The sequence below is a fragment of the Echeneis naucrates genome, chromosome 1 (assembly GCF_900963305.1).
Source record: "Echeneis naucrates chromosome 1, fEcheNa1.1, whole genome shotgun sequence".
NCBI lineage: Eukaryota > Metazoa > Chordata > Actinopteri > Carangiformes > Echeneidae > Echeneis > Echeneis naucrates.
This window is the reverse complement of record NC_042511.1, coordinates 5,148,321-5,174,999: the sequence shown is the minus strand read 5'-3', so window position 1 is coordinate 5,174,999 and position 26,679 is coordinate 5,148,321. Positions and strand designations below refer to the sequence as shown.

General features: G+C 46.4%; 1 protein-coding gene and 1 non-coding gene across 2 annotated transcripts; both read right to left on the bottom strand.

The window, feature by feature from the left end:
• Positions 1-741: 741 nt before the first annotated feature.
• On the bottom strand, positions 742-814 carry trnak-cuu (transfer RNA lysine (anticodon CUU)). The gene has a single exon. It is a non-coding gene; the product is annotated as a tRNA-Lys (tRNA).
• A 214-nt stretch (positions 815-1,028) lies between these two features.
• LOC115047135 (uncharacterized) lies at positions 1,029-25,851 on the bottom strand. The gene is made up of 13 exons (XM_029507917.1): positions 25,353-25,851; positions 24,316-24,446; positions 23,509-23,706; positions 21,418-21,484; positions 19,122-19,930; positions 13,849-14,120; positions 9,525-9,853; positions 7,934-8,037; positions 7,741-7,858; positions 6,909-7,060; positions 5,084-5,174; positions 3,712-4,470; positions 1,029-1,486 (listed from the first exon to the last, which is right to left on the bottom strand). The coding sequence occupies exons 1-13, from the start codon at positions 25,636-25,638 to the stop codon at positions 1,191-1,193; spliced, it is 3,612 nt and encodes a 1,203-aa protein (XP_029363777.1). The 5' UTR covers positions 25,639-25,851; the 3' UTR covers positions 1,029-1,190.
• Positions 25,852-26,679: the final 828 nt, after the last annotated feature.

Below are 26,679 nucleotides of genomic sequence, written 5' to 3'. Positions count from 1 at the left end.
GTTTTGTTTGTTTTTCATTGCTTCTGTCAAATTGACTAGAGGCACAATAAAAGCTTTGATTAGTTCTGTGTTACTCTGTTCTCTTTAACCTTCTGCTGAACAGACTGATCAGAAACCAGCATCATGGTCGCCTGTTCAAACAATATTTCAGCTTCAGATAGGAGATATACTGCCCACGTGGGTAATATCAGGCTGCAGCAGGTCTCCAAGACTCCGGCCAAATCAGCAGGTTCTTATGCTGTTAAGTCTATTTTGTCACTGGACTTCATATAAAGGTGGTGTACAACTAAACTCTCTTTTAATTTGACTATGACCTACATCACTTCAGCAATCAAAAACCGAGGGGTGTCGTCTATTCAAATACTTTCTGTAAAATGTCATGAGAGAGAATGAACATCAGCATATTATAACGTGAAATATATGTTCTTTAATCAGCTGTGATCAATAATCAATGACGGGTGGCTTGAAATGGATAAGAAGTTTCACCATCCTTCACCTTTCGTTGTGGCAGCAGCAGAGTGGCGCAGCGGAAGCGTGCTGGGCCCATAACCCAGAGGTCGATGGATCGAAACCATCCTCTGCTAAGCGTGGTTGTCGTTTTACCACAGCCGGCTGACGGAGGCCGAGCGGAGCTTCAGCAGGTCCGACTGAGTCCGCTGAAAATGCGGAATACAGGACAGATAAAGTTTTGTACCAGATTCAGCTCAAAACTCAAAAACCGCCGTTTAAAATAAAACGCGTCGCCCAACGTGGGGCTCGAACCCACGACCCTGAGATTAAGAGTCTCATGCTCTACCGACTGAGCTAGCCGGGCTGCTGCAGGTGACTTTCACCATAATAATACATATCCGACTCCCCGTTATGTGCCATAATTGTCATCTTAATATCTGATGATGCATCATTACCTTTATAAAGCTTTTCTTTTTTTTTTCTGAGAGAAGATGATAAAAATCAATCAGTGGTGTTAGTGTGACTGTGATTGGCTCTCAGCTGTGCTAGATTTTCATTCATATTTTCTGGGGCCAATTAATTTTTCACTGTTAAGTAAATTTTTAATGAGAAACCAACGTAACAAAGCATTCAATCCACTGTTCATTCAGTCACTAAAAACAACTGCCTGGTGGTTTAATGGGCTCTGTCAGAGGGCCAGATGGTCTGTTTCATCACTGCCGTACTGCCGTTGTGTGGGGTCAGCCCAGTCCCAGCGCCCCCCTGGCCTGTGGTCCGCAGCCTGTGGCAGACTGCTGGTGCGTCCTCAGGTTGCAGATCCAGGCGAACCTCTTCCCACACTGGTCGCAGCTGAAAGGTTTCTCCCCAGTGTGAACCCTCTGGTGCTTCTTCAGGTTCCCAGCCTCTGAGAAGTGCTTCCCACAGGTGTTGCAGCGGAAAGGTTTTTCCCCCGTGTGGACTCGCTCATGGGCCTCCAGGTTGGACAAGCCAGAGAAGGCCTTGCCGCAGGCCCGGCAGACATAGCTTTTCCTGCGGCGTTCTCTGGGTGTGACATCAGCAGCTTTGCCTTTATTGTGACAAGACAGAAGGCTGGCTTGGTGCCTTGCAGCGATGGCTGCCTCAATGCTGGCCAATGCTGCTGCGGACCCACGGACAGGCAGAGGAGGCACAGTGGAGCTTAATGTCCTGCAGGTTGAACTGATTCCAGAGACAACTGTTTTATTCCCAGTGCTGGAGGACAGAGTGCAATGCTGCTGCTGCTGCTCAGACGTCGTGCTGCTGCCCTGAGGCTGCTGCAGCAGCTGGACCCCTTCCGCCCTGATGGTGGCCACGGGACTGTTCCACGGATGCTGTGAGGGTAAAGCCTGCATCCTCTGAGATGTGGACACAGACGTCCCTGCTGACAGAGCAGAGATAACAGTCAGAAAACTGATTTCATCACATTACCGTCCTCATTTTAATGAAAATAACAGGACCTCAGCTTTGATGGGACCTCTCTGAGGAGTTTGGTCTCATTTCCCTCCCTGGAGCACTTTTTCTAAAAGGTCAGTTTGCAATAATGGAATATGACCGCCTGAATTTGACATGATGAGGGGCTGGTATGATGGCTGCTGCTCCCCAACACCCCATCCAGTATCCAGTTATGCTCAGCTGCAGTGACAGTGTCTGGCGGTGTTACCTTGAGGTCCAGACGGCTGGATGTGGACTGAGGAGCAAGCAGCCGGCAAACTCTGCCCTCCACTCAACCTCGCTGCTGAGGAAAAGGATGGTTCAGTCTCCACGATAATGACTCCGTCCTGGCCGCACTCTGCTGAGTCATCACCGCCGAAGGGACATGAAGCAGGGGCTGAGACAGAGTTGTCATCAGGGGCCCAGCGGGTGAAGAACGTCTCCAGTTCAAACAGAGAGTATTCAGAAGGGACCACGTTGCTGCCACTGGATCTGCACAGCTGCTGCTGCTGTTGTGTGTCGGGGTTGGCTGGTGTGTTGGTGTCTGGTACCCTGAGCTGGACAGCCATTACACTGTTGGAGTCTTCCGAGATCATGGGAGTCGACTGAGGTGCTGCAGACTGGGCAGGAGAGAGGTTCAATAAGACCTGGTGGTGATGACTGACACCTCATCAGGGATATGAGGCTTCATGAGCAACTAACAGGGATAAGTAAAAGGTGCCAGAGCTACAGTACTGACACCTGAGCACACGTCCACACTGGACTGAAGAGCAGGACATAGTCCAGGGACAGACACATCAACAGTCACTGGGAGGCAGCTTCAGTCACAATATAATGATAATATTGTGTCACAAATTTGTAAATTGGTTTATGTTTAATGAAAACACAAATTCCTATTCACGTTTTTGTAATTTTTTTAATGATTTACACCAAACTTTGGACATTGTGAAGGCGTTAACAAAATTGTGACACAATTGAAAAAAGCTAGTTGTACATTTACAGTGACTGTGGATGCTACATGTCATTTTTACTCAGGTCACATTTGAACAATGAAGATAGAACAAAGCCAGTCCTGTGGTTTTATTACTCTATGGCCTAAGACAAAGGTCTTTTAATGTCTTCAATCTGTGCAGGAAGTTTAGGCAGGTATTCTGATTTCTGTTGAATGATGGCTATAAAAAAAATGTAAATAATAATGTTACGTTACATTTGTTGGTCTTTGAAAGCATTGTGTTCATTTACTGTGGGGAGTATGACCTGGGACATCTCTGTGCATCACAACAGAGTTTTTAGCTTCATTAAATGAACAGTAGCTGCTGCAATTTTGACAGTGTGCTTTCATTATATCTGGTTTTGTGCAGCTCTTACCAAGTCTCACAACAGAAACACACTGAGGTTCTACTTCACTTCCTTTGCTGTCTTTTCACAATGAAAGCCTAAAATGTTTTGAAAACATTCATCTAATTATAAATATGTGCAGAAATTGTGGGATTTTATTGACAGAAAATTTAGAGCTGTGGCGACAATGGTGTATTGGAAGAATCCTATATGAAATGAACACAGGACTCGTGGAAGAGATTCACCTGCGATATAACAGGTGTGTTTACTGGGAACCACCATCTGTTATTGTTTTGGTCCTGGACTAATTTAAACATGGAGGCACGGATGAATAGCAGCGATCTTCTAAACTGACTGATCTGACCGTCTGAGCGTTTGGTTGCCACGACAATGCTGTCTGGAAACTTGAACTGAACTGAGGCATGTTCAGTTGTCTGGCTGACAGGTCCTGCCTGCAGGGCTACGTCTACATATGGTGTCTCTTCTGGTGCTTTTTCAGGTTGCTGGGGTCAGAGAACCTCTCGGGGCAGAGGGAGCACTGGTAAGGTCTCTCCCCAGTGTGGATGTTCCTGTGGATCTTCAGGTTCCAGAACTGGGAGAACTTTTTGCCGCAGATGCTGCAGCCGTATGGCCTCTCTCCAGTGTGAGTCCTCAGGTGGGATTCTAAATTGGCTGGCGAGCTGAACCCTTTGCCACAGAATCTACATATGCAGACCCTTTTCCTGGGGATTTTCTGCTGCAGGGCAGTGCTGCTGAAACTGGCCTTAGCCTGTCCGAGACCTGGGTCCAGGACAAGGGGCTTCTGAACAGAGGACTGCCCCCCTTGTGTGTGACCTGAAACCTGCACAGGGCTCAACTCCCCTGACAAACTGATAACAGGATGCTGCTGCTCAAACGGCACAGAGGCGTGGAAGCCTCTGGAACTTTCAACAGCCAATCCCCTTCCTGCTGAATTCTCACCAACCAATCCCCTCCCAGAGCTGCCAGGCTCTGTTCCACTGAGTGTGCCATGCAGGTATGAGAGGGGCGCACAGTGTGAGGATGGCCCCGGGAGGCTGTTGTCATGACAATAACCACCCCCCCCATTAGTCCACAGTGAAGAACGGCCATAGCTGACCTCAGAGAAGCCCCCCCCAGACTCCTGCATGTCAGGCAGCTGATTGGTGGAAGCTTGTGCAGGTTCCTCAAATGGCACCAATCCCCTGAGATCATCTGTACTGGATTCAACCAGCCCTGGACCCAAAGAGGGAGACAGTGATTTAGACTCTGGACCGGACCACAGGCAGATTCTCCAGACTTTTCCTATGACTGACAGTGACCTGATGATTTCTAAAGTTTGGGTATTACTAAATAGCTATAATTAGCATTAGCAGTGTGGAGGAAACATTAGCTCAGCTTCACACACTTCATCCCTTCACCAACAGCTGTCTCCAGAGGGTGAATGCTACACTCTATGTCTGCATTTATATCACTTATTTCCCTCTGCTGATGCTAACCTGCTACACAGCTAGTCTATCCCAACAGTCATTGCAGTATCCAGTCTCCTTGAGGCTTTAATCAGACAGGTTAGAACTTTTGGTCCTGTCTATTAAAGGTGGCTGAGGCTTTGACCAGCACAGCTGCTAATGTCAAAGCAAACTGTATAGCATTTACCAAAAATACAGGTGTTTTTATAAATCAGTCTAAACCAAACATCTTTCATTAACTATACCACTGTACAAAAAGTGTGTTTTTTATTTTGAAAGTGATAGCAGGGTATGCACACGCCTCCATCAGTGTGATGAAGATAGCCCCCAATGGCCTACATATAAGGATGCTCTCTGGAACAGCATGTGTGTCAACTCACCCTCCTGTATACTGAGGCCTGCCTGGCTCTGAGGTCGTGTCACCAGCTCCACCTCCTCCACCTTCACCAGAACCACATCTGGCTCCTCCTCCTTTGGCACACACAATAAAGAGAAGACAAGTGGTGTTAGACATGACAAGAGTGACACCGTCCTTCACCTGGGGAGTCTTGGTTCATCTGATTGATCCACCTTGCAGAGTGGAGGCTCACAGTTGTGTTTGTGTGTGCATGTGTCTCTGCACTTCTTTGGATCAGATTAGCGTTATTGACCCCATTTTAAAAGGCCCTTAGTGTTGATGAAGGTTGAGACCACATTCAAAGGTTTAAGATGCATTTTATTTTGCAAATATTTCACTTTGACTAAAACAACGTTTCCCAACATCTGATGTCATCTGAGAACATTTTTTTTCCATGAATCAAACACTAAGTTAAAATATGAAAGTTTAAAACTGTTGTTTGGTGCTATGGAACCACCATGTAACATCACTGAGGAGTTTAGTGTCTGAACAAGAGGACCATGACGGACAACCGGCCAGAGACAAACTGATAAACTGGTCATTTGTTCATTTCAGACTGACATGACACACAAATCTATAGCCTGAGCTAATGTTTAGCTATAGACAGACAGTGACACAGGACAACTGTTCCAGAGACCATCCTTTGACCTCAACATACCATTATCATCATCATGTGTGTGGTTAAATGAGCTGAGCGTTTAGTATCAAGGCCTGTTTCACCAGTAAGCCTCCCCCTCAACACGCATCCTTCTTTATTAGTACTCACACACATCATCCTACTGACAAACACTGACTACAGCACCACATTGAGGAGTCATCTGCCAGTGAAAGCAGTCCTTGACAAAGTTCACATTTCCTGTTACTCTGTGTGATTTACATCTTCAGTCAAAGGACAAAGTTCAGATCCACATGCTTCCTTTGGCTAGGAGACTGAAAATGAGGGCTGATAATGTCAAACTGCCCAAAACCAGCAGCAGCACCCCACACCCCCCACCAAAAAAAAAAAAAAAAAAGTCTTTCTTCCAACTATTTGGAAACAAAAACACATTTAAAACATGAAACACGTGAAACATTTAAAAATCTGCTTTAAGAAGAAAACTGAAAAGTCTTTTCAGGACCCAGTTTTTTGACTGACTGAGCCCATCCTGCTCTGTCTGGGTCCTTCAGCTCTGATCCCAGGTCTCCTCTGTGTGGATTTCAGGATGGCTCTTTTGCTGGTGTGTTTTCAGGTTTCTTATCCAGGCAAATCCTCTGCCACACATCCCACAGCTGTAAGGTTTCTCCCCAGTGTGAACCCTCTGGTGCTTCCTCAGGTTCCCTGCCTCAGAGAACATCTTCCCACAGGTAGAGCAGCTAAATGGCTTCTCTCCCGTGTGCACACGTTGGTGGATCTCCACCTTCTTGGGCCGGTTGAAAGCCTTGCCGCAGTAGCTGCAGACAAACAGTCTTTCCTTGGGGCCGGCCCGATGCTGTGCTTGGCCGCTGTCGCTGAAGGGCTGGGAGAGCGGGAAACTAGGGTTGTAACGAACCCAGCCGTTAACGCTGGATGAGGTTGATGGGAAATCGGCTGCCGCCATTGAGTATGAACAGGAGGCTGTCCGTTCTTCCACTTCAGTCCCTGAGGGCTCATCAAAAAATTCCCCAACCAACAAGTTCTCACTTTTATTGTTGTCACACAGCAAGTCAAACTGTGAGTTGCTGCTGCCATCATCAGCATATTGGGCTGGTTTTACTGTTTCTTGCAGCGAGTCTGGGTCCTCAACAGAGGTACTGAGGTCACACTTAAGGAGAGGAGAGGAGTCACTGACCTCCGCTCCTCTGTTGCCGCTGCTGCCGCCGCCGCCACCACCACCGCTGCCAGAGTGCCTGGTCCTGCTGCTCTGCATCTGAGACTGGATGTCCTGCTGTTCAAGGTTGTGTCTCTGTCCAGCAACTCCACGACGGACACACTCCATTACCCCTTCAGAGAGACAATGTGGGATAGAGGATGGAGAAGACAACGTTTTTAATTGAATGGCTCTACTGATCATCTTCACCAAGGTTATGAAGCTCTATTGTCATTTCCTGTTTAACATCTACCATTCTCCAGTGGAGATTAGGTTAAGTGTACCTTTTATGTTAAAAGGTAATCAGCCAACAATGAGTCAAGAAACCAGCAATGGCACAGTGCTCTGACACCAGGACAATATTATATACATTTACATATGATGCTTTCTGTCGACTCATACTTTCTATTCATTCAAATCATTTTTAAAAAGCAACAGATAACAGGAGACACTGAGCATGCTATGCATCTAAACCCTGTTGCTTATTGTTAGTCTTCTTTCTTGAATAAGAGAGTGAGAACATCCTTCAGTCTTTGTGATGTCATCTGAGAATCTCTGTTCTGCACATATGTTAAGTGCACGTTCTTGTTCACATAGACACTCTGCTGATTGGCTTAGAGAGGAGTGTCTCATCTAAAATAAAATATGAACCTTTAATAATCTTTATTATTAACATATAACATAGCCATTTAAATCCAAGAATTTATATCAATGTCAGTTTCAAATTATGACCAATATCTGGATTCAAACATATGATTTATTAGCAGAGCAGTTGATGTATCAAACCAGTTTGTTGATGTAACACTACACTCACCATCATCTCCTATAAGAGGCACATCTTCCTCTGTTTCTTCAAGATGGGACATTTTTGGCTCCACCTTCTCCTCCTTCACGAGCAGTGCCTCTGGCTCCACCAGCTCCACATCTGGAGACTGAAGGACAAGACAAGTGTCACCAGCGACACCATCCCAGTGTAGTGGTCCCGCCACAGTCACAATGTGTTTTACCTTAGTCTTGATAGGGTCGGCATGGACAGGCGGGCTACTGGTGTCCCCTGCAGTAGCTCTGCCAGACCACAGGGCCACAGCTATTTGTCTTTCAAATACACCACCTAAAAACAAACAAACAAAGACAAAACAAAAAAACACAAGTGTGTGTTTACAAGCTTTGACAGTTTCAGGCACAATCTCCAAACAAGTTAACAAATTCAACACAAAAGCTGTGGAACCAGATCCAGTCTGTCAGGACTTCCATCAGGACTGCTGTTTTTATTGGTAACATCATTATCAGCAGACCTAAATGACCTTCACCCCAACTGATCAACTGACATATAGACAGTAGATATCAACTGATATAAATACCGTAAAGAACAAACTTTAAATCCTAGTGGAGAGTATTTGATCTCATGTAGAGGCTAGTTAGTGGAGGTCAGGTGTGCTGAATGAAGACCAAACCAGCTGCTCTGGAATTGTAAAGGTCTCACAGCTTTGGGGTGGGGGTGGTCATCTGCCCAAATGTGAGAATCGCAGTCTGGACCAGAATTTGTGAGAATTTCAGTCCAGTCTGAGGTTGTAGAAAGAAGAGTGAAGAACTGGGAGCAGGTGTAACGCAGTCACGGGTGATTCAGACACTGTGATGTCAAATAATGAACTTGACACAATGATTCACTGCTCTACTGCTATTGTGACAGCAGGAGTCTAAATGTCTTCCCCCCTGTAGCTTAAGTAACCAAGCTCTTATAGATACGACATGACAAGAAATGAAACAAGACCACCTAGATCCAGTTACCGCTTAGGACGAGTGACACAGGAAAAGCCTGTGACAATGGCCACACTTCTGTCCTGCTCCACTCTGCACACATAATTGTTGAGTTCAATTTTGTAGGCAAGGAAAGCTGTTACAATCATCTCAAGGAGTTGGAATGAGTTTACTTGCCATTGTCACAAATGCTTGCTGTTGGAGGGATTTTTGGGTCTCTTTAAATACTTCATAAAGAGTTTGGTCTAGACCTGCTCTTTACGTTGAGTGATTTGATTCCAACATCTTCAGCTTCATTTCTCAAGAGAAACCAGTCGCTGTTGGAGCATCAACGTGTTCCCCTGATTAGAATTAGCTGCTCTGCTGTGTAGAGGAGGTGAACCTTTTGAGCCACTGACATTGAAGGAACCACACTAGGACAACAACCCCCATGATCCTTCACTGCTTCATGATATCATTAACATTGTCTTTTGTTGCAGCCTGAGAGACCTCTGGAGGCAGCAGAGGTCACAGACTGAGATCATGAGAACACATGAACTCATCATCTTGATCATCTGGTCTGGAAAATGATAAACACATTCTCCTGGTTAAAAGCTGAGACACTGTGCATGTTAATTTCCTGTTGAGGCGACAGTCAGCATCACTTCTTGCACGCGCTGCTGGTTTGGAGCAGGAGTCATGTCCTTTTATATGGATGTGAAACTCTATAGTTGATAAATTGCATTCACACAGATTGTTCATCTGTCTGTCTGTCTGTCTGTCTGCCTTCCTGTTGGTCTCCCTGTCTCTGTTTGTGTCTGTGTGTCTCTAGACAGCTGACACAGCCATGGCCCCTCTTACCGGTGGACGGTGAGGGCTCCCGGAGCCTGTCTCCGGGATGGATCTGGATCCGAGGTCGGCTGCTGTTCATAGCGCTCTCTCTGAGCCTCCTCTCGGCGTTTCCCCGGGCCATCTTCAGCTCAAGCAGATGTAGTTTCCTCTTCAGGGCTTTGTTTTCCCGCTGGCACTGGGACATCTGGAGACTCACCACGGCGTAGTCGTCGTCCACAAGCTTACAGATCTCCGCCACCGCGGCGTTAGCTAGGACCTCCATGATGGAGGCCAGCTGTGTCTGGAAGGACAGCCGGCTGGACATGGCTGCTACAGTCGGCGGCTGGTGGTCACTCCGTCAGCGAAAGCACGGCTTTAGCACTCGGGTGGTGGTGGTGATGTCGCGGGAGAGCCCCGAGGTCCGGTCAAACCATCACAGCAACGGCGGTGACGTATTTAACGGAGGCAGCTCAAACGGCGGCTAAGCTAGTTAGCTCCTTCTGTCTCCAAGCTCCGCCCACAAACACATCACGTCACATCCGTTTAAGCCAGCGTTACCTCTGACACAGAGACAGACAGACAGAGAGAGACATATAGAAAAATAGACAGAGTTGGACAGAGACATATAGAAAGAAAGACAGAGTTGGACAGACAGTCAGAGACATATAGAAAAAAAGGCAGAGTTAGACAGACAGTCGGACAGAGACATATAGAAAAAAAGACAGAGTTGGACAGACAGACAGTCAGAGACATATAGAAATAAAGAGAGTTGGCCAGACAGACAGACAGTCGGACTGAGACATATAGAAAAAAAGAGAGTTGGACAGACAGACAGACAGTCGGACTGAGACATATAGAAAAAAAGACAGTAAGGGACATAGAAAAAAAGAGAGTTGGACAGACAGACAGAGACATATAGAAATAAAGAGAGTTGGACAGACAGACAGAGACATATAGAAAAAAAGACAGAGTTGGACAGACAGAGACATATAGAAAAAAAGACTGAGAGTTGGACAGACAGACAGAGACATATAGAAAAAAAGACAGAGTTGGACAGACAGAGACATATAGAAAAAAAGACTGAGAGTCAGACAGACAGACGGACGGACGGACAAGAAGACTCGAGCTGTCAGTTCTAGCCCACTTTAAGTTGAAATTACTGATTACTTCATGGACTGGTAGGAGAGCGCCCTGCCTGTCATTAAAGATTCTCCTGCTATGATGGCTGCTCTCTTTAGTCTACCTGCTCACTGAAGACCTGTAGTGTATGAATTCATTCAAACGGAATGGCAAATTTAACATCCATCCCATAGCTACATAGCTAACGTTAACTTTCTTAACTTGCTGACGTCAGGCTGACGTCTGCTGTAACCACGTGAATAATGAACAACAGACCCGAAGACCCGTAGTTATGAGTCGTGAATGAATCAATAATTTCTACACTGAATCTGCAAAGCGACCATTATACAAATGAACGAGAGACTCAGGACCCAAAGACCCTATTTTATGATTCGTGAACGAATCAGTCATTCCTACACAGAGAATATGCAGGATAAAGACCCGTTCGTGAACGAATCTGAGTCCGTGGCGCGCATGCGCGGACCGGGGACCATCCACCACGAACGCGAACTGGTTGGTGGAGAACTGGAGGACGCTCCCTACGACTATGAACTTGCTGTTGCTGATATACCAGTTTCCTGCCATGTGTCTTGAGCAAATCTATCTAGAACCCCCCCCAGAGACTGGATACTGGACCTGACCAATGTGGGCAGCTAATTGTTTGTAATTGTAAAAGAGTTATGGACTGGGGCAAGGTGTGAAGACCGGACCAGAGCCGGCTCCCCTCCAGAGACCGGACTAGACCAGAGACTAGAGAGTAGACCGGAACTCTCCAGAGGAATGACCCCTACATTTCACATGAATTATTTGTGTTTTTCCCCCCTTGCATGTAAATCTGATGAACTTCCCTCATCTGTCAGTTTTTTTTATACACCAAGTGTATCTTCATGAGACCACAGCCAAGCATGTTCATTTCAACCCCTTTACATGTTTAATGATACCAACACATGTTTATCCACTGGAACAGGTCATGGAAGAATACTAAAGACATAGTATTTGTTCTAGCCATGTAGCTTAGTGCTAAAGACATCCAAACACCAACACGTACAAACAACACGACTCTCTGATATATTTGTTTTTACTTTACATTTTTTTTTACAGTACTCTGCTCCCTGACTGAGAATCAAGGGGAAATGAGCTCATGAGACGTTTCAGCTCTGCTGCCCTCATTGTCCAGCTGTTGAAACAAGCCTCCAGGTCAGTCTTCTAGACAGCAGTACATCACCGCCCCACCCCCTGACAGTAAACACATACTGTGTCCTGACAGTTGATGTTACAAGATTTATTCAACAAAGTGCCAACAGTTACCATTCAGCAGCAGAGGGCTACTCAGCCATGACGCTGTCGCCAACAGAGGGGACTGTGTCACAATTTGTGACACACACACCGTGTCAGCACTCCCTCCATATTCAGCCGCTGGCTTTAAAGAAGAGTTACAGGAACATTTAAAGTGCTTCAAAGGCGGAGTCAGACATTTTGTCTTCTATTTTACCCACAGTGAGAACAGAAGACACCAATGTACATCATTTCTGAGCATTTGGTTAACAAAAAGGACTGGAGGCAGGTATATACAGTTAACAACTCCAAAGGCAGCTGAGGTTATCTAGACCCTACCCTAAGAGCTCCATCAGTGGTGAGTCCCACTTATCCTGTGTGTGCATTAGTGATTCCTCTCCATATCACATGTGTGAAGTGTGCAAGTATGTAGATGACATTGCTTTAGATGCACATGTAAAAACAGCTGAACAACAACTGGCTGCACAAAGACCACACAGGCTTCACCCATCATGCAAAGAAAACAAGTTTGTCCTTTCACCAAAGCACTTTACAACCCTGGATGTCCTTTCCTCCTTGAGGGTGGGAGAGTTAAGAGATTTACTGAAATTAAAGGCCCATGTCATACAGGTCTTTGATTATAAGGTTTACAGAGGCCACGAAAAGCCATACCCACAATATTTTCTACTCTCAAGAGATGTTTCCAGAAAATAACTTTAAGAGAATATTAATTTACATCAAGATAACAAACAGCAGGCAGCACAACAGCATAGTGATTAGTGATGTCACCCCACAATAAGAAGGTCACAGGTTCGGTTTCCTCCCACCATCCAAAGACATGCATGCATGCAGGTTTACTGGTGACTCCTAATTATCTGTAGGTCTGAATGTGAGTGTGAGTGGTTGTTTGTCTCTGTGTGTCTGTGTATTGCACCCCCCCCCCCCCCCACACAACCTGGAAACAGAAAATCGGTAGAAGGTGGGTGGATGGATGGATGGATAACAAACCACTGTGCAGTTAGCTTCTAATACATATCTGGACGAGACTGTCACTGGACCGGACATCATCTGACATGTTCTGGGTGTGAAAAGGGTGCAGTGGTTCTTGGGTTAGGTGTTCACAAAGTGTTTAGGTTTAATATCCAATGGCTAACATGTGTTTGCAACAGACGAACGTCAAAATAACAGAATAATTATCCCCTGATGTTGAATAGACAAAGGCCTGATAATATTTCATTGTTAAAGAGAATAGACATGTGCGTCACTCAGTCACAGGTCACCAGTCCATATCTGGGCCATTGAGACAGAAAAATAATGAGCAACCACTCACACTCAGCCTTACGGACAATTTAGAGTCACCATTAACCTAAACGTACATGTCTTTGGACTGTGGGAGGAAATTGTAGAGAGAGAGAACATAAAAACTCCGCACAGAAAGGCCCCAGGCCCAGGAAGTGAACCTGCGACCTTCTTGTTGTGAGGCAACAGTGCTAACCCCTATGTGACCATGCTGCCCTGTGTGTCTCACATTTTACTTATTTCATTTGACCACATGTTGGAAACAGCTTTGGAATTGGAGTGTGTTTCTCTGTAAACTGAATTAAGATAACCTAACTGAGCTAACAGTTGCTCCTGTTGTAGCAGCGGCTGTAGAACAAATAAACAGGATAAGGCAGGATTAGATCAGAGCTGCTCAGGCTTTTGGTGTCAGCAGTGTGAACCGGAGAACAGCTCTGTAACTGTCTGCTCTAAAAACTCAGAGTCAGAAAAGGTTCAAAGGCTCTAACAGAGAAATCCATCTCAACACAGAAGTCACAAGTTACTGCTACAATCTAGGACAAATATCAAGTCTAGATGTCATCACAGGGTACAGCCGTCTCCGGCCTGATCGAAGATGCATAATCTACAGTACAAAGAGATTTTAGTGATTATGGGATGAGTCCTGTGGCGCTCAGTCTACAGGCCACACTGGGACTGCTGCCGGTGTCTCCGTACGCTGCACATCTGGCTGAATGACTGTCCGCAGCGTGAGCAGCTGTAGGGTTTCTCCTGTGTGTGGACTGTGCGGTGCCGCTTCAAATGGCTAGATGAGATGAAACTCTTCCCACATAGTGTGCAACGGTAGCGCCTCTCTCCGGTGTGGATGAGGAGGTGGACCCGCAGGTTGTTGGGCTGGGCAAAGCCCTTTCCACAGTGGGGGCAGGTGTAGGGTCTCTCCCCGGTGTGAACTCGCTGGTGCAGCTCCAGAGCTGCTGCGCTGGGGAAGATGCGGCCACAAATGGCACACACCATGGGGTCTTTAGCAGCTGCAGCGGTGCCCCTGTAAGGCCGCCTCTGGCTGGTCGTGTGGGCGGACGGCACTGGCGGGGGAGGAGGAGGCGGAGGCGGTGGAGGTGGTGCAGCCACAACAGTTGCGGCAGCTGCAGCAGCAGCAGCCATGTCAAAAGAGGCGGCAAAAGCAGCCATTTCATGAGCTCCACCAGTGAAGAGCATGGTTGGAGGGGTATCTAAGCTGTCTCCCGCTCCCTGAGCGGGGAAGGAGGTGGAGGGGTGTCCTGTGTCTGTGTTCCCCAAACCCAATTGTGCTACTGCATATGCTGCACCAAGGTGGCTGACCCGCTCCTGCATCCAGGCCAGGTCCAGGCCCATGCTGTTGAGGCGGTCAGGGCTAGGCTCATCTGAAATCACTGGAGCCTGCAGCTGGGAGGAATGGAGTTCTTCTGTGGTATCATCTGACTGGATCTCTGGCTTCAGGGTGCCGTCTGCCAGACTTCTCCCAAGTTCAGAACGAACTGCCTCGGGGGCCGTGATGCCTCCACCGCTGGCAATCAAAGTGTTGACCACAGGCTTGGTGGATTTACGTTTGGCTCGAGGCCTGCAGGTCAGGTCCATTGTGGCATCAGTGGGGGGAGAGGAGGGATGGGTGGTGGAGGAAGTGACGCTGGCATCAAGGACATCAGTGGGGGGGGTCTCTTCATTGGGCTCCAGGGCTGATGAGGAGAAGAAGGCCATAGGGGGACAGAGAAGAAAAAACACCACTGATTACGAGAGTCAGTCTAAGAGAAGTCACATCAAACAATAAATGAAGCAGAGGAATCTGGATCAGATGAGGGGCGGCAACGTGAACCTTCAGAGCTGTCACAATAAAGCCTCTGCTTCACACGTTCTAATGCAGCGACCAGCTCTTCCACGCCTGTTTTAACATGAAACAGATCTGCCTTGTGAGGTTTGTGGGTGTGGCTAATATCTGAAGAGTCTCACCTGTAGAAAGGCCACACTCCGCCCTGATGTTCACTTCCACCTTCAAGTCCAGGTTACAATCCTCTCTCTCCACCGTCTCCTGTTTTACCACAGGCAAGAGCCTGGTCTCCTCCTCCAACTGCAACACAAACAGCTGCATCAACACACATCTGGATTGATCTTCCACCACACAGCTAGATTCAGCCTCCACCGCACATCTGGGTTCAACCTCCAAACATCTGGATTCATCCTCCACCGCACATCTGGGTTCAACCTCCAAACATCTGGATTCAACCTCCACCGCACATCTGGATTGATCTTCCACCACACATCTAGATTCAACCTCCACTGCACATCTGGATTGATCGACCACCACACATCTGGATTAGTTTTCCACTCCTCCTCAGGGGTTAATGAGATTCTGACAATCTGTCCATTTCATGGTTTAATGTTTTTCCTTAACTGAGGAAACTGTTGCAGATATACTGGTAAACAACTTTAATTCACCCTCTCAGCTACGTAGAAATTAATTCATTATTATGAACTGCAAAATTTGAGATGAAAAGTTAAGGAGCTGATGAAGCTGTGGGACCAAACAGGCCTGACAAGTCTTTACCTTTGAAATGTGATGGAAGGATTTGTCTTCGGATGTGGCAGGAAGAGGCAAAGCCACCAGTGGCCGACGTTCGTCAGATCCTGAAAAACAACACAAGACCTTGAGCTCACAGTGTCATCATGTGTCATCACACTCTATCAGATAGACAATCTGCACAAACACAGAGACAAGTCTGTCACTACTTTCCCAGTGGGCAGAATATTCTGGGACAGGAAGAAGATTTTAGGGGCTGGGCATTTTCAGCATATCTGATATACTGTGATGATTTTAATGCCAAACTGTTGGCAGTGAACAAACTCCAAAAAAATTCAGTTTTTGAGTCTCCGTCCAAGTTATCCGGACCGCTCGTGGCAGCTGGAGCCAGAGGGGATGGAGCCAATCCCAGCTGCTGACAGCAGGTGGGACTCCAGGATTCAAATGTCAGACCATTGACCCCAGACCCCCAGCTCCAGACCCAACCCCTAACTCCAGAAGACAGGCTCCAGACCTCAGGCCCTGGGCCCCAGACCTCCACTATACTGAATGCATTGAATCAAACTGCTGTCAAGTCCACTCCACAATCTGGAGGTCCTGTGTCCTCCTCCAGACCTGGACTGGGATCAACAGAGGTCTGGGAAATAATCTCCACTGGCCAGTCTCTGCCAAGGCTCCAGGTATAGCGGCGGACAGCTGCAGAACATCTGGACCACAGTGAGGCTCTGTGACCCGAATCTCTGCCCCCTGTCGGGCAGCAACAGGCCAGCAGCTTCCCTGTCTTTACCTTCGGGCGGCCTGAAGTGAGCCACGCTGCGCCTCCTCATCTTCCTCTCGTAGCTCCTCATCTTCACGTCCATGTCTCGTAGCTTCTGCCGCAGGACGTCGTTCTCCTTCTCACTCTTTTCCCGCTCCTGCTCCATCTGGGAGCGCAGCGCTGCGTAGCCATCGTCCACCAGTTTGCAGATCTCCGCCACCGCAGAATTGGCCAGGATCTCTATGATCGAGGCGATCTGCGCCTGGAAGCCGACACAGTCCGCCATCATCGGCCGGCCTGAGGTTGGTCCTGCGCGGTGGTGCTCGGGTGTCAACGGGTCCGCGCAGCGCCGTGTGTCTGGAGACATGCAACAAGCTCCGGGTCCGCCTCCTCTCTGCTCCCCAGCAATGTTGTGGCTCGATGAGGTGCTGGAGTCGCCTCCTGATGACGTCAGTTTGTTGTTCAGCATCACCTCTGTCAGCTGTGGGGTATTCCATCAACGTCAAGCTACACATCCTGAGGCTTAAAGCATAAAGACAGAAAGGCTAATAAGTCCAGGCTGAAACCAGCACCATCTCTAAATTAAGCCCTGAAGTCACTAATGCAGTTCATTGTTATTTTGTCAAGGCCAATTAAGGCCCGGCTTGCATGGCCTGGCTTTCTGTTAGTCCTCACACTATGCACAATAAGGTGCCCTGATGAAGGGATGGATGGAAACCCGATGAAATGATGCCTTTTGAAGAGCAAAAAGTGATCATTTGAGAAAAAGCCAATACGGCTGCCATCAGTAAGTTGAGTTGAGACAAGGCACGGCAAACTGTTGCAGATAGACTGAATTTGCAGGTTTACTACTTTGTCTAATATTACATATGTATTGTAATATTACTGTAAGGTCTTTATATTGTCTTTGTATAGAAATGAACATAATCATTTTTTCTTATTACAAATGACTATTCAGATGAGTCAACCGTCCTAACCCGATAGTATCAGTAGTCTGTCTCTTTAAAATGTGTAGGACGACCAGCATAACAACAGGTCTGTGAGCTGTGTGAATGTGTGACCATTCTGATATATTAACCCTTCACCTGCATAATCTTTCTTCTCTTCACAGTTAAACGGGACCAACCTCAGTAGCCAAAGGAGAATCTGGCAACAGGTCAAGACCAAAGACCAAATCCCCATTTTTCAGACTGGTAAGTAGCTTATGATGAAATAAAAGGTATTTCTGTGTACTTTTTGTTCATATTATTTTAAGCAATGAGGGTGTATACCATTGCAGCCACAAGAAAGAAACAGGCTTCTGCTACTGGTGGAGGCCCTCCACCAAAGGACTGAAATACCAGAGGGGAGCACAAATATGAAATGCATCAGTGCAAGTAATTTCATACTATTGATAATTAACATGGCTTCTACGGCATATGACTGGAATGAGAAGGCAATCAGCAAAGACTGAAGTAAGTAACTATTCCTTTATCTTCTAGCAGGTTCTGCTCACGAGTTGTGACATTTCCCAATCACAGGATGGCTGAACGATTTCCAAAAAGAAGCTGTTCTTTTCTATTGAATGAGAAAAGCTTCACACTGAGTACAAGAAACTGCAAATAAAGAAAATTAGGTTGGAGATTTAGGAAATTGAAAGATGTAATTATAAAATGTAAAACAGCACAAGGTCATGGTTTAAACAGTATTTAATGTTCAATCATATCTCCACAGCTAAAAAAAAAAGTACATGGGTTTAGAAAAAAGATTGCTCGAACAAAAATCACAGTGAGGTTAACTGAGATAATTGTCCCTGTAGAGGTCCCTCACTGTCCTTCCATCTATGTGCTGCTTAAGGGGCAGGTCAATGTCCTCCTATTAACCCCCCCCCCCAACACACTCTCTCTTACCTTATCTAAGTCAGATAATTAGATAAGGCCTCTTGCCATCACAGGCATTGCAGGTGAGACATTAACTCACATGACTACTCCATCTCTAATATGTTAATGTGTACCCCATGAGGTAGGCCGGTTTATATTATATGCAGCCTACTCCTTTCACGGGATTCCCCAGAGTGATTGGTGTCATAGACAGCATGCATGTGCCAATCACTGCACCTCTGGGGGACAATGAAGGGGATTATTTGAATTGTAAATCCTTCTACAGCCTCAACTTTCAGGTTATTTGCAACGCACAATTAGCATTTCATTCACTCATATATATAAATAATAAATAAACAATGACTGTAGTAAAATTAATTTCTTGGTAGCTAACAGTAAGTGTGCGCACTCTTACTTTTCTACTGTTGCATTTTACATTTGCTGTCCAGCGCCTAGCTATGTAAGAGTTTAGATGTCCATCCATATGCTATCTTTTCATGAATTTTGTCTGCAGCATGCTCCCTTTTAATGGGTCAGCTGATGTTCTTTTATCTATATATATATATCTATATATCTATTCTCCACGTTTTCTAGCCTGCTACAACAAGGAGATGTAAAACTACAGAGATTAATCTCTTAAATATGGACCTTAAATATAAAATGTGTAAAATAACCAGCAGGTTTCTTTCTCAAGGGTTTCTCTCATCTTACTTCATGAGTAGATGAAATGATGCAATGATGAAAACAAAGACCGGTCCAATCAGGCTCTATCTGGGAACGTGCAGAGCCTGGTGGCGGATCAGGTTGCTGAGGAAAGAGAAGTTCCTGCCACACTTGGAGCAGTGGAACCTCTTCTCCCCAGTGTGGACGCTCTGGTGCACCTTCAGGTTGGTGGAGGTGGAGAACTGCTTTCCACAGTGGAGGCAGGGAAACGGCCTCTCCCCTGTGTGGACCATCTGGTGGCGCTTGAGGCTGCAGAACTGGCCGAAGCTCTTCCCACACTGGGTGCACTGGTATGGCCTCTCCCCTGTGTGGACACGCTCGTGGATGCGCAGCTGGCACTGGTGGGCATAGCGGCGTGAGCAGAAGGTGCAGCCGAAGGGGAGGCAGGACAGCTCCTGCCAGGACTGGAGCTGTCCTGGACCAGACTCGAGAAGGTCCGGCTGGCCAATCCCAGTCCATGGGTTTTGGTTTTGCTGGTTCACTGTTCCCATGGAAACTGGGGGGGCATTAAAGGCAGAGATGTGATTGCCTTTATACGCGAGCTCGGCGGGGGTGTCGCTGATCACAATGCAGATGGGTGGCTGATGTTGGGGCCTCGTGCTGCTGTGACCTCCATCACTGCCACCTGGTCCAGACCCCACCACGTCCCCACGGCTGTCCTCTGTACGCGAGTTGATCACAGTGATGTCATGTTCAGACACAAGGCTTTCTTGGTCGATGCTGCACTGAGACATTCTGGGAACAGGGGGGAGGTTTGTTCTTGTTTGGCTGAGTGTGTATGTTGAACAAGAGGGGTACTCCATGCCCTGAGACTCACTGCCCTCCTGATGGTCCAGTGAGGGCGTGGACAGTCTGCGTTTGTCTGGGGCGTCACCTGATGACATCACAGCAAATACACAAAGAGAACAGACACATTTACAAACAAGAAGTATCTGTCAGTTGAATGTCCCTGATGAACAACTGGAGCTCACACATTTTATTTTTAAGAAACAGCAGCAGTCAAACATCAGAGTCTTACATTATATTCACAGGATTTATTTCACCATTTTTATTTATTTATTTTTTTCATCTCATTTGTTTTCTGACATTATTTATTAGTATTTATTAGAGATGGGCAAATAGTACCAGAGCACCGAAGCTTGTGCCAGTCTATTGAACCACTGTTTGTAGACTCCAAGTGTTGGAGCTTGCATCAAGCAACAGTTGTCACGTGACTGTTGATGTCTGAAGCTTCGGACATCACTGGTGCTTCATGGAGTGTTTCATTGGTTTACAGCTTTGCTGCTTTACTTTGTCATATATGATCCTTGGGGACACTTCAAGATGTGGGTTTTGAGAGGTCATGCTTCACTAATATGGCACAAAATGAAAAAAAAAGATAATTATATGAATGAATGAAAAATAGCCTGTAAAGTCGTGCAAAATGAGCTGCAAAAGTCATCTTTGTCACCTCTCTCACTTCTGGTAAACGTTTGAATCCAGCCATGTACACTTAATTTTATATTTTTGTCTGATAATCACGTTTATTGCTATACAAAAAGAGACAGATGCCATGCCGCTAAAGGCTGTGTATAACTTTAAATATGTTAATGAACACGCAGCTCTAAATGAGTTTACTGCAAATTTGGGATGGAAACAATGATATTTTGTGCTAGTGCTTCAGTCAAATCATGAAACAACTGGTGTAATTCCAGTCTGCCACCAGACGTCACTGGTTCTCCTCACAGTGAAGCCCCAAAGCTTCAAATCATTTTCTGTACAAAAAGAAAAACCTTAATGCTTCACATCACTAGTATTTGCCATTTCTTCCTCACATTATTACTAGTATTTATTAAATTTATTATTCAAATTTTCGTTACTGATTTTCAGTCGGAAAAGCTTTCAGATCAAGTGTGAATTTCCAGATGTCTGTTCCATGTCACAAGTTTCACCACGCGGTAAGTTTACAGTCAGTACGAATGACTGGCTTTACGGTAACCATGGAGACAGAGTGTATTGTCTGAGGCTATGAACCTGGATTTGGATCAGACCTTTAGATGTGTAGAGGCTGAAATGTCACCAGACAGGATTTGGTTGATTTTCACTACAGCTTTTTTAGAACTTATTTTATAGTGAGAGTGCATGTCGATTTGTGTGTCTGTGTCTGACCACAGTATCAGTCTGACCAACACCTTTTACACTAAAACACAAAATGTGCTAAAAATAGCCCTGACTCCGCCCCAAACAGAGCCAGTGTGATGAAATATAAAAGGATCAGCTGTTTGTGTTTGACGGGGAAACCCCCTTTTAAAAAAATACAAAAACCAACTCGCTATGTTTGTAGCAGTGGGCAAGGATGGAACACAACAGACGGATGGATACCTTTCACTTCATCCGTCTTTTCCTCCAGGCTCTGAGGGCTGCTCGTTCTTTTCAGATGTCCCAGCCCCTGGAAAAAGGAGGGAGGTGTTTAGCTGAGACGAACCTGCAACGCTCTGACACAGTCATGACTCATTTTGAACCAGGACTCAATCAAAGGAGACCACAGCAGACGCTTGAAAAACATGATTTATTGTCCTATTTATACTTCACTGATTGATGTGGTGAAGTTCTCTGTAGATGCTCAGAACAGTTTGGAGTCCAGCTGAGTGCTCATCCCACTCAAGGTTCCAAGACCAGACCAGACCAGCATTCTCTACAGGTCCACTTTGGTCTGAGAACTGTTCAACCTTATTCTCTCTACTGAAGATCTCATGTGGAATTTGATCTCAACGCATACACAAACCAGAAGCCAAGGCTCCAACAAGTGGGCCCTTCCTGGTCCAACATAGCTCAAAATCTGCTAGTGGATTGTGTCCCTGAACTGGGACACAGCTCAGTTTCTGTTCCTACAGAACATTATGATGGCATTTGACATTTTGGTTATAAAATGTCATCCTGTTAGAGTCATCTTTAATTTGTTCGTCACGGTGGTGTCTACCTCTGATCTGATGGGCCAAAGAGGGCAACTCAAACCTCATCACTACACCTCTGACCAGCAGACCATCAAACTTTCAGGCCCTCAGACATCCAAACTGTTTTCCTTTGAAGTCTGGTGTCTGTTCAAACTGTGGACTCGACTTCAGTCATCACTGATGTGTGAAATTCACTCACAAAGATCTTTATGCATCTGTGCTAGTATGTTCATGTTTCCTCAGGCTTTTATTTTGAAACATTTATCTTAACTTCCCTGTCACCTGACTTCCTTTATTCAATCATCGGATCAAGAAGGAAAATAATTTATGATGTCTGAGGCTTTTTCCTGTCTAATGTTCTTATTTGATTTATATTTTAATTTTGAAATTAAAACCAGAAATTTTTTTTTGAAAAACAGTGTTTGAATGGATCCAAATCCAAATCCAGATCTAGAGCCTCAGCCCAGATGACTTAGTCTAGTTCTTGGAGGATGAGTCCAAAATCCAGATCCTTCTGGTCTTGATGTGCTGAGCTGGACTTTCCTGGGCTCAGCTGGTTTAACTGAAGGAGCTCATCCTGAAGTTCACATCCCTGGAGTCTCCACATGAAGCCCCTCCCTGTTGGTGGCTGCAGCGATTCCCACCCTGTGACCAGCTTTTGTCCCTGATTCCTGTTGATCTAATCCAGTCCTGACTCTGAAGTCCCAGGATAGATACGTGAACTAGGCCTGAGCCTTGTTTAGGGGGTCACGGATCAATGTTGGATCTTCTGATGCCTCTTGAGGTTGCTGGGGTGGGAGAAGCGGCGGTTGCAGACAGAGCAGCTAAATGGCCGCTCCCCGGTGTGGACATTGTGGTGGATGTCCAGCTGGCTCTGGCACACAAAGCTCTTGCCACACAGTGGGCAGGTGTAGGGCTTCTCCCTGGTGTGCCGTGCCGCGTGCTTCTGCAGGTCAGACTCCAAGAAGAAGCGCTTGTTGCAGCTGGTACAACCGTATGGGCGTTCCATGGTGGCTGCATGGTAGAAGGTGCGGTGGAAGCTGCTAGAGAATGTCTGAGGGGGACAGAGGTTGGAGGGGGGTGCCATATGGTGCAGGGCTACACCGGGCACCTCACTGGATGAGCTGTTGCCCTGAGATGCTGACCCTGCCTGCCCTGGCTTGTGTCCTGCTGATTCCGGTCCAGCACACTGAATTGTGGGTAATGTAGTTTGCTCGTGTCTATTTTCGTCACTGTTTGTCCGGTCCACGTGTATCCACTCACTCTCCTCCTCATCAGGCACGCCCCCTCCATCGATGACTATCACGTCTGACAGAGTAGACTTGGGTCTGTGTAATGCAGCCCCTTTCCGGTCGTCTGTTACATTATCACAGGAAGCTGGCACAGTGTCCATGCATGCCATTTCACTAGCATCTGAATTTGCAGGCTGACTGTCCCCTGCTCTGACATCGCTTCCTCCGCCGGTGTCACTTTCAGCTGTCCTGCCGACAACAAAAGTGATGATGCCGGATCCACTGACCTCCGTTTCATTGGTGTGTCCCGCTGGCCGCCCATCGCTGGCATCCTTCAAGGTTGTGGGGAGTGTGGTGGGGGAGTCGTCGCCTCTCCTGGTGCTGATGCAGATGTCTGGAGGAGACTCGCTGCTGGTCCCGTTAGTCTCCACCGCTCCCTCCACCTTAACGATCAGCAGCTCTCCCTTCTCAGCAGGCTCTGTGGACTAAGAGGACAAAGTTAAACGTTTAAAAATGTGTGAACATGTCTATGTCGCACAGATCAGCTAAAAGAGCTGCCCCTCCCACCTCCATCAGTGACGCAATCTTGGATGTTACAGGTTAGGCTAAATTTTAGTGCACTATGTGTTTTTCATTTCATTTTCCCCTGCAAAATACAACTAATTTTGTTGTGCCATCATAAAAATGACAGTAAAATTAATCTGACGTATATGTAACAGTAACTATATTTTCTTTGGATCACTCAGAAAACAATCAGCACATCAAAAGAGAGGACTGGGAACTTGTTTATGATCATCTCTACTCATGAGCGTCACCACTTTCTGATTTTTTTAGGTCTTAATCTAATGAGACCACTCACGTCTGAGCTTCAACAGAAGCTTTTCCTGGCAAAGTCAGTGACACTTCGTAAAAACACAACAGGCTGTAAAGTTGGATACCTTTAACCTCCCCGACAACCTCAGCATCTAATTTCAACGCTTGATGCAGACCTTTAAGAGTCAGGATGAGGGTATTTACTGAGGGGTGTATGTTAGTTACTGAGGTCTCTTGTGCTGGTGTTATATTCCATAGTCGTAGTACTGTGGAGAAACTACCTCTGTTTTGGTGGTAGTGACGACCTCCTGATCCGGATCCTGGTCCAGGTTGATGGGCAGGCTCTTCTGCACAAACGGCTGGCACCCCGGACCCCGATTAAGAAACCTGTTCCTGCCCTGCAGAAGGGGTTCTGAGGGCATTGAGAGGAGACTCGTTAATCTCGTTGATACATAGAAAACATCTTGGTGAAGACAGTTTACACCTGAATTCACATTATCCCTGCTATTTCCTGTTTACCTCGGGCAGCCCTACACTACAATTGAGCATCACTCTAAATATTGTTGCCATTCTTTCCTAAAGGTTGATAAGACAGAAAGCACTGAGGTTCCTCTGCTTACCATCTAGGGACATGGTTCAGGTCTCTTGATGGCTTCTGCTCAGAATTGACTGACAGCTGGATGTCAGACTCCTCACAGCTGAGGCTCTGTTCTGATTTTAAATGAAAAATGAGTCTAAACCAGAAGTAGAAATCTATGTCAACACTAACACACATAACTGTTATCTATACTGGACATGTGTAACTTTTGTAAACAGGAAGTGGTTGTTGAGTTTCTGTAGCTCAACAAGTAAGCCTATGAAACTTTAATTCGTCCTGCACTTTGTTTTTGTTCTGGTTGTGAATGTTGACCAGAGCAAATCGGACGGGTGGGGGTGTCATGGTTTCAAATTAAAAACACATTGTCACAAACCTGGTGCTTTCAAAATAAAATGTCCAGCCGTGCTTTTAAACAAATATTTCAGGTTTTACATTTTGTGAGGATGGAGACAGAAACACGATTAGAAACTTGAGAGTAAAAAAGTAGAAGAGAGAAGTTTAAGACTGAAATGACAGAAGATTAGACGAGGTGATAATAATTAATAATAATAATAATAATAATAATAATAATAATAATAATAATAATAATAATAAGACTATGCTGATAGGAGAGGAGACGCATTTAGGACTGACACACAAGGCAGAGACCAAAGACTGATTTCTGCTGCTGGAGCCGGACTCTCTGGTCTGTCGGCTCAGATGCAGAGATCCAGGACGTACCGGCCAGCGGGTCTTTGCTCTGCCGGTTGAGGCGGATCCCGGGGAAGCGGCTGCCCATGGAGCCCTCCGCCCCCTTCACCCTCTCCGCCCGGTACCGGGCGACCTGCAGCTCCAGCAGCTTGATCTTCCTCCGCAGGAACTCGTTCTCCTTCTTGCTCCGGGACATTTCCAGATGAATCACCGAGTATCCGTCGTCGACGACTTTACAGATTTCGGCCACGGCTGCATTCGCCAGCACCTCCATGATGGAGGCGATCTGAGAGTGGAAGTCCACGGCGGCAGCCATGGCCTCGGTCCGCGATGAGCACTCGTCCTCCGGGGGAGGAGTCGGTATCTGTCCTGGAGAGCTCGCCGACGGAGCAGCGTCACCTGAGGCGCATCCCCCGGCTGCCCACGTCCTCAGCGGCCGGGATACAGCTGTGGAGCAGGACTCGGGGTCTTTGTTGACTGGATGGCTGACCGGAAATCACCTCCTGCAGCCAGAGCCCCGAGAAAAGAGCAGAGCACCCCCAGAGGTTGGGAGCGGAACGGCGGCCCGCCGGGCCTCATCGGTCAGGGTGCAAAGCAGACACAACCAGGCCCTGCAGTCAAGTAAACGATATTTACAGTGGTTTGCTTTTTCTCTTTTGTTTTAATTCCCGCAAAAAGTTGAAATGCACAAAAGCAGAAAGGGAAATGTAACCTCAATACTCCTCGACATTAAGAAGACCTCTTCAATGTTATTAGTCGAAAAAAATCACACGTCTTTAAATGATCTCATCAGTTCATAAGAAGAATAGAAATATCAAATAAGGAGGACGAAAACAGTATGGGAAGATTAGAAATAAGTAAATAAATAATCACCAAAGGCCTTGATGGCCAACTGTACCTCACTCAGCAACAAGTGTTTTTATTCCTCTTTAGGGATATAAAACATTATGCAATTGAAGTTTATTTAATGTACCCATTTTTCATGGAGTTACAAAAATGTCCATTCAGCTGCACGTCATGCGTTTGAGTTCTGTAACAAAGAAATGTGTATTTAACGAACCAATCACAGTTTCACAGTATACACTGTGAAAACTATGAAGTGGAAATAATTTTTAATGCTGCTAGGCTGATGTCTTCTTCTTCTCGCGTTTTAACATATTCTACCACTTTTCAAAGCAATGCAAAAAAACAAAAAAAAATGTTGAACCTGGCTCCTAACGAACGAACTGCGGACTGAACTTTCCCCGAAGCAGAGCAGCTGTCCTCTCCAGCAGGTGGACGTGCGTCCCGCCCACAACACGTCCACTCCCGCGATACTTCAATCAGGAGCAGGCGAACCGCGCGCAAGGTCAGCGCG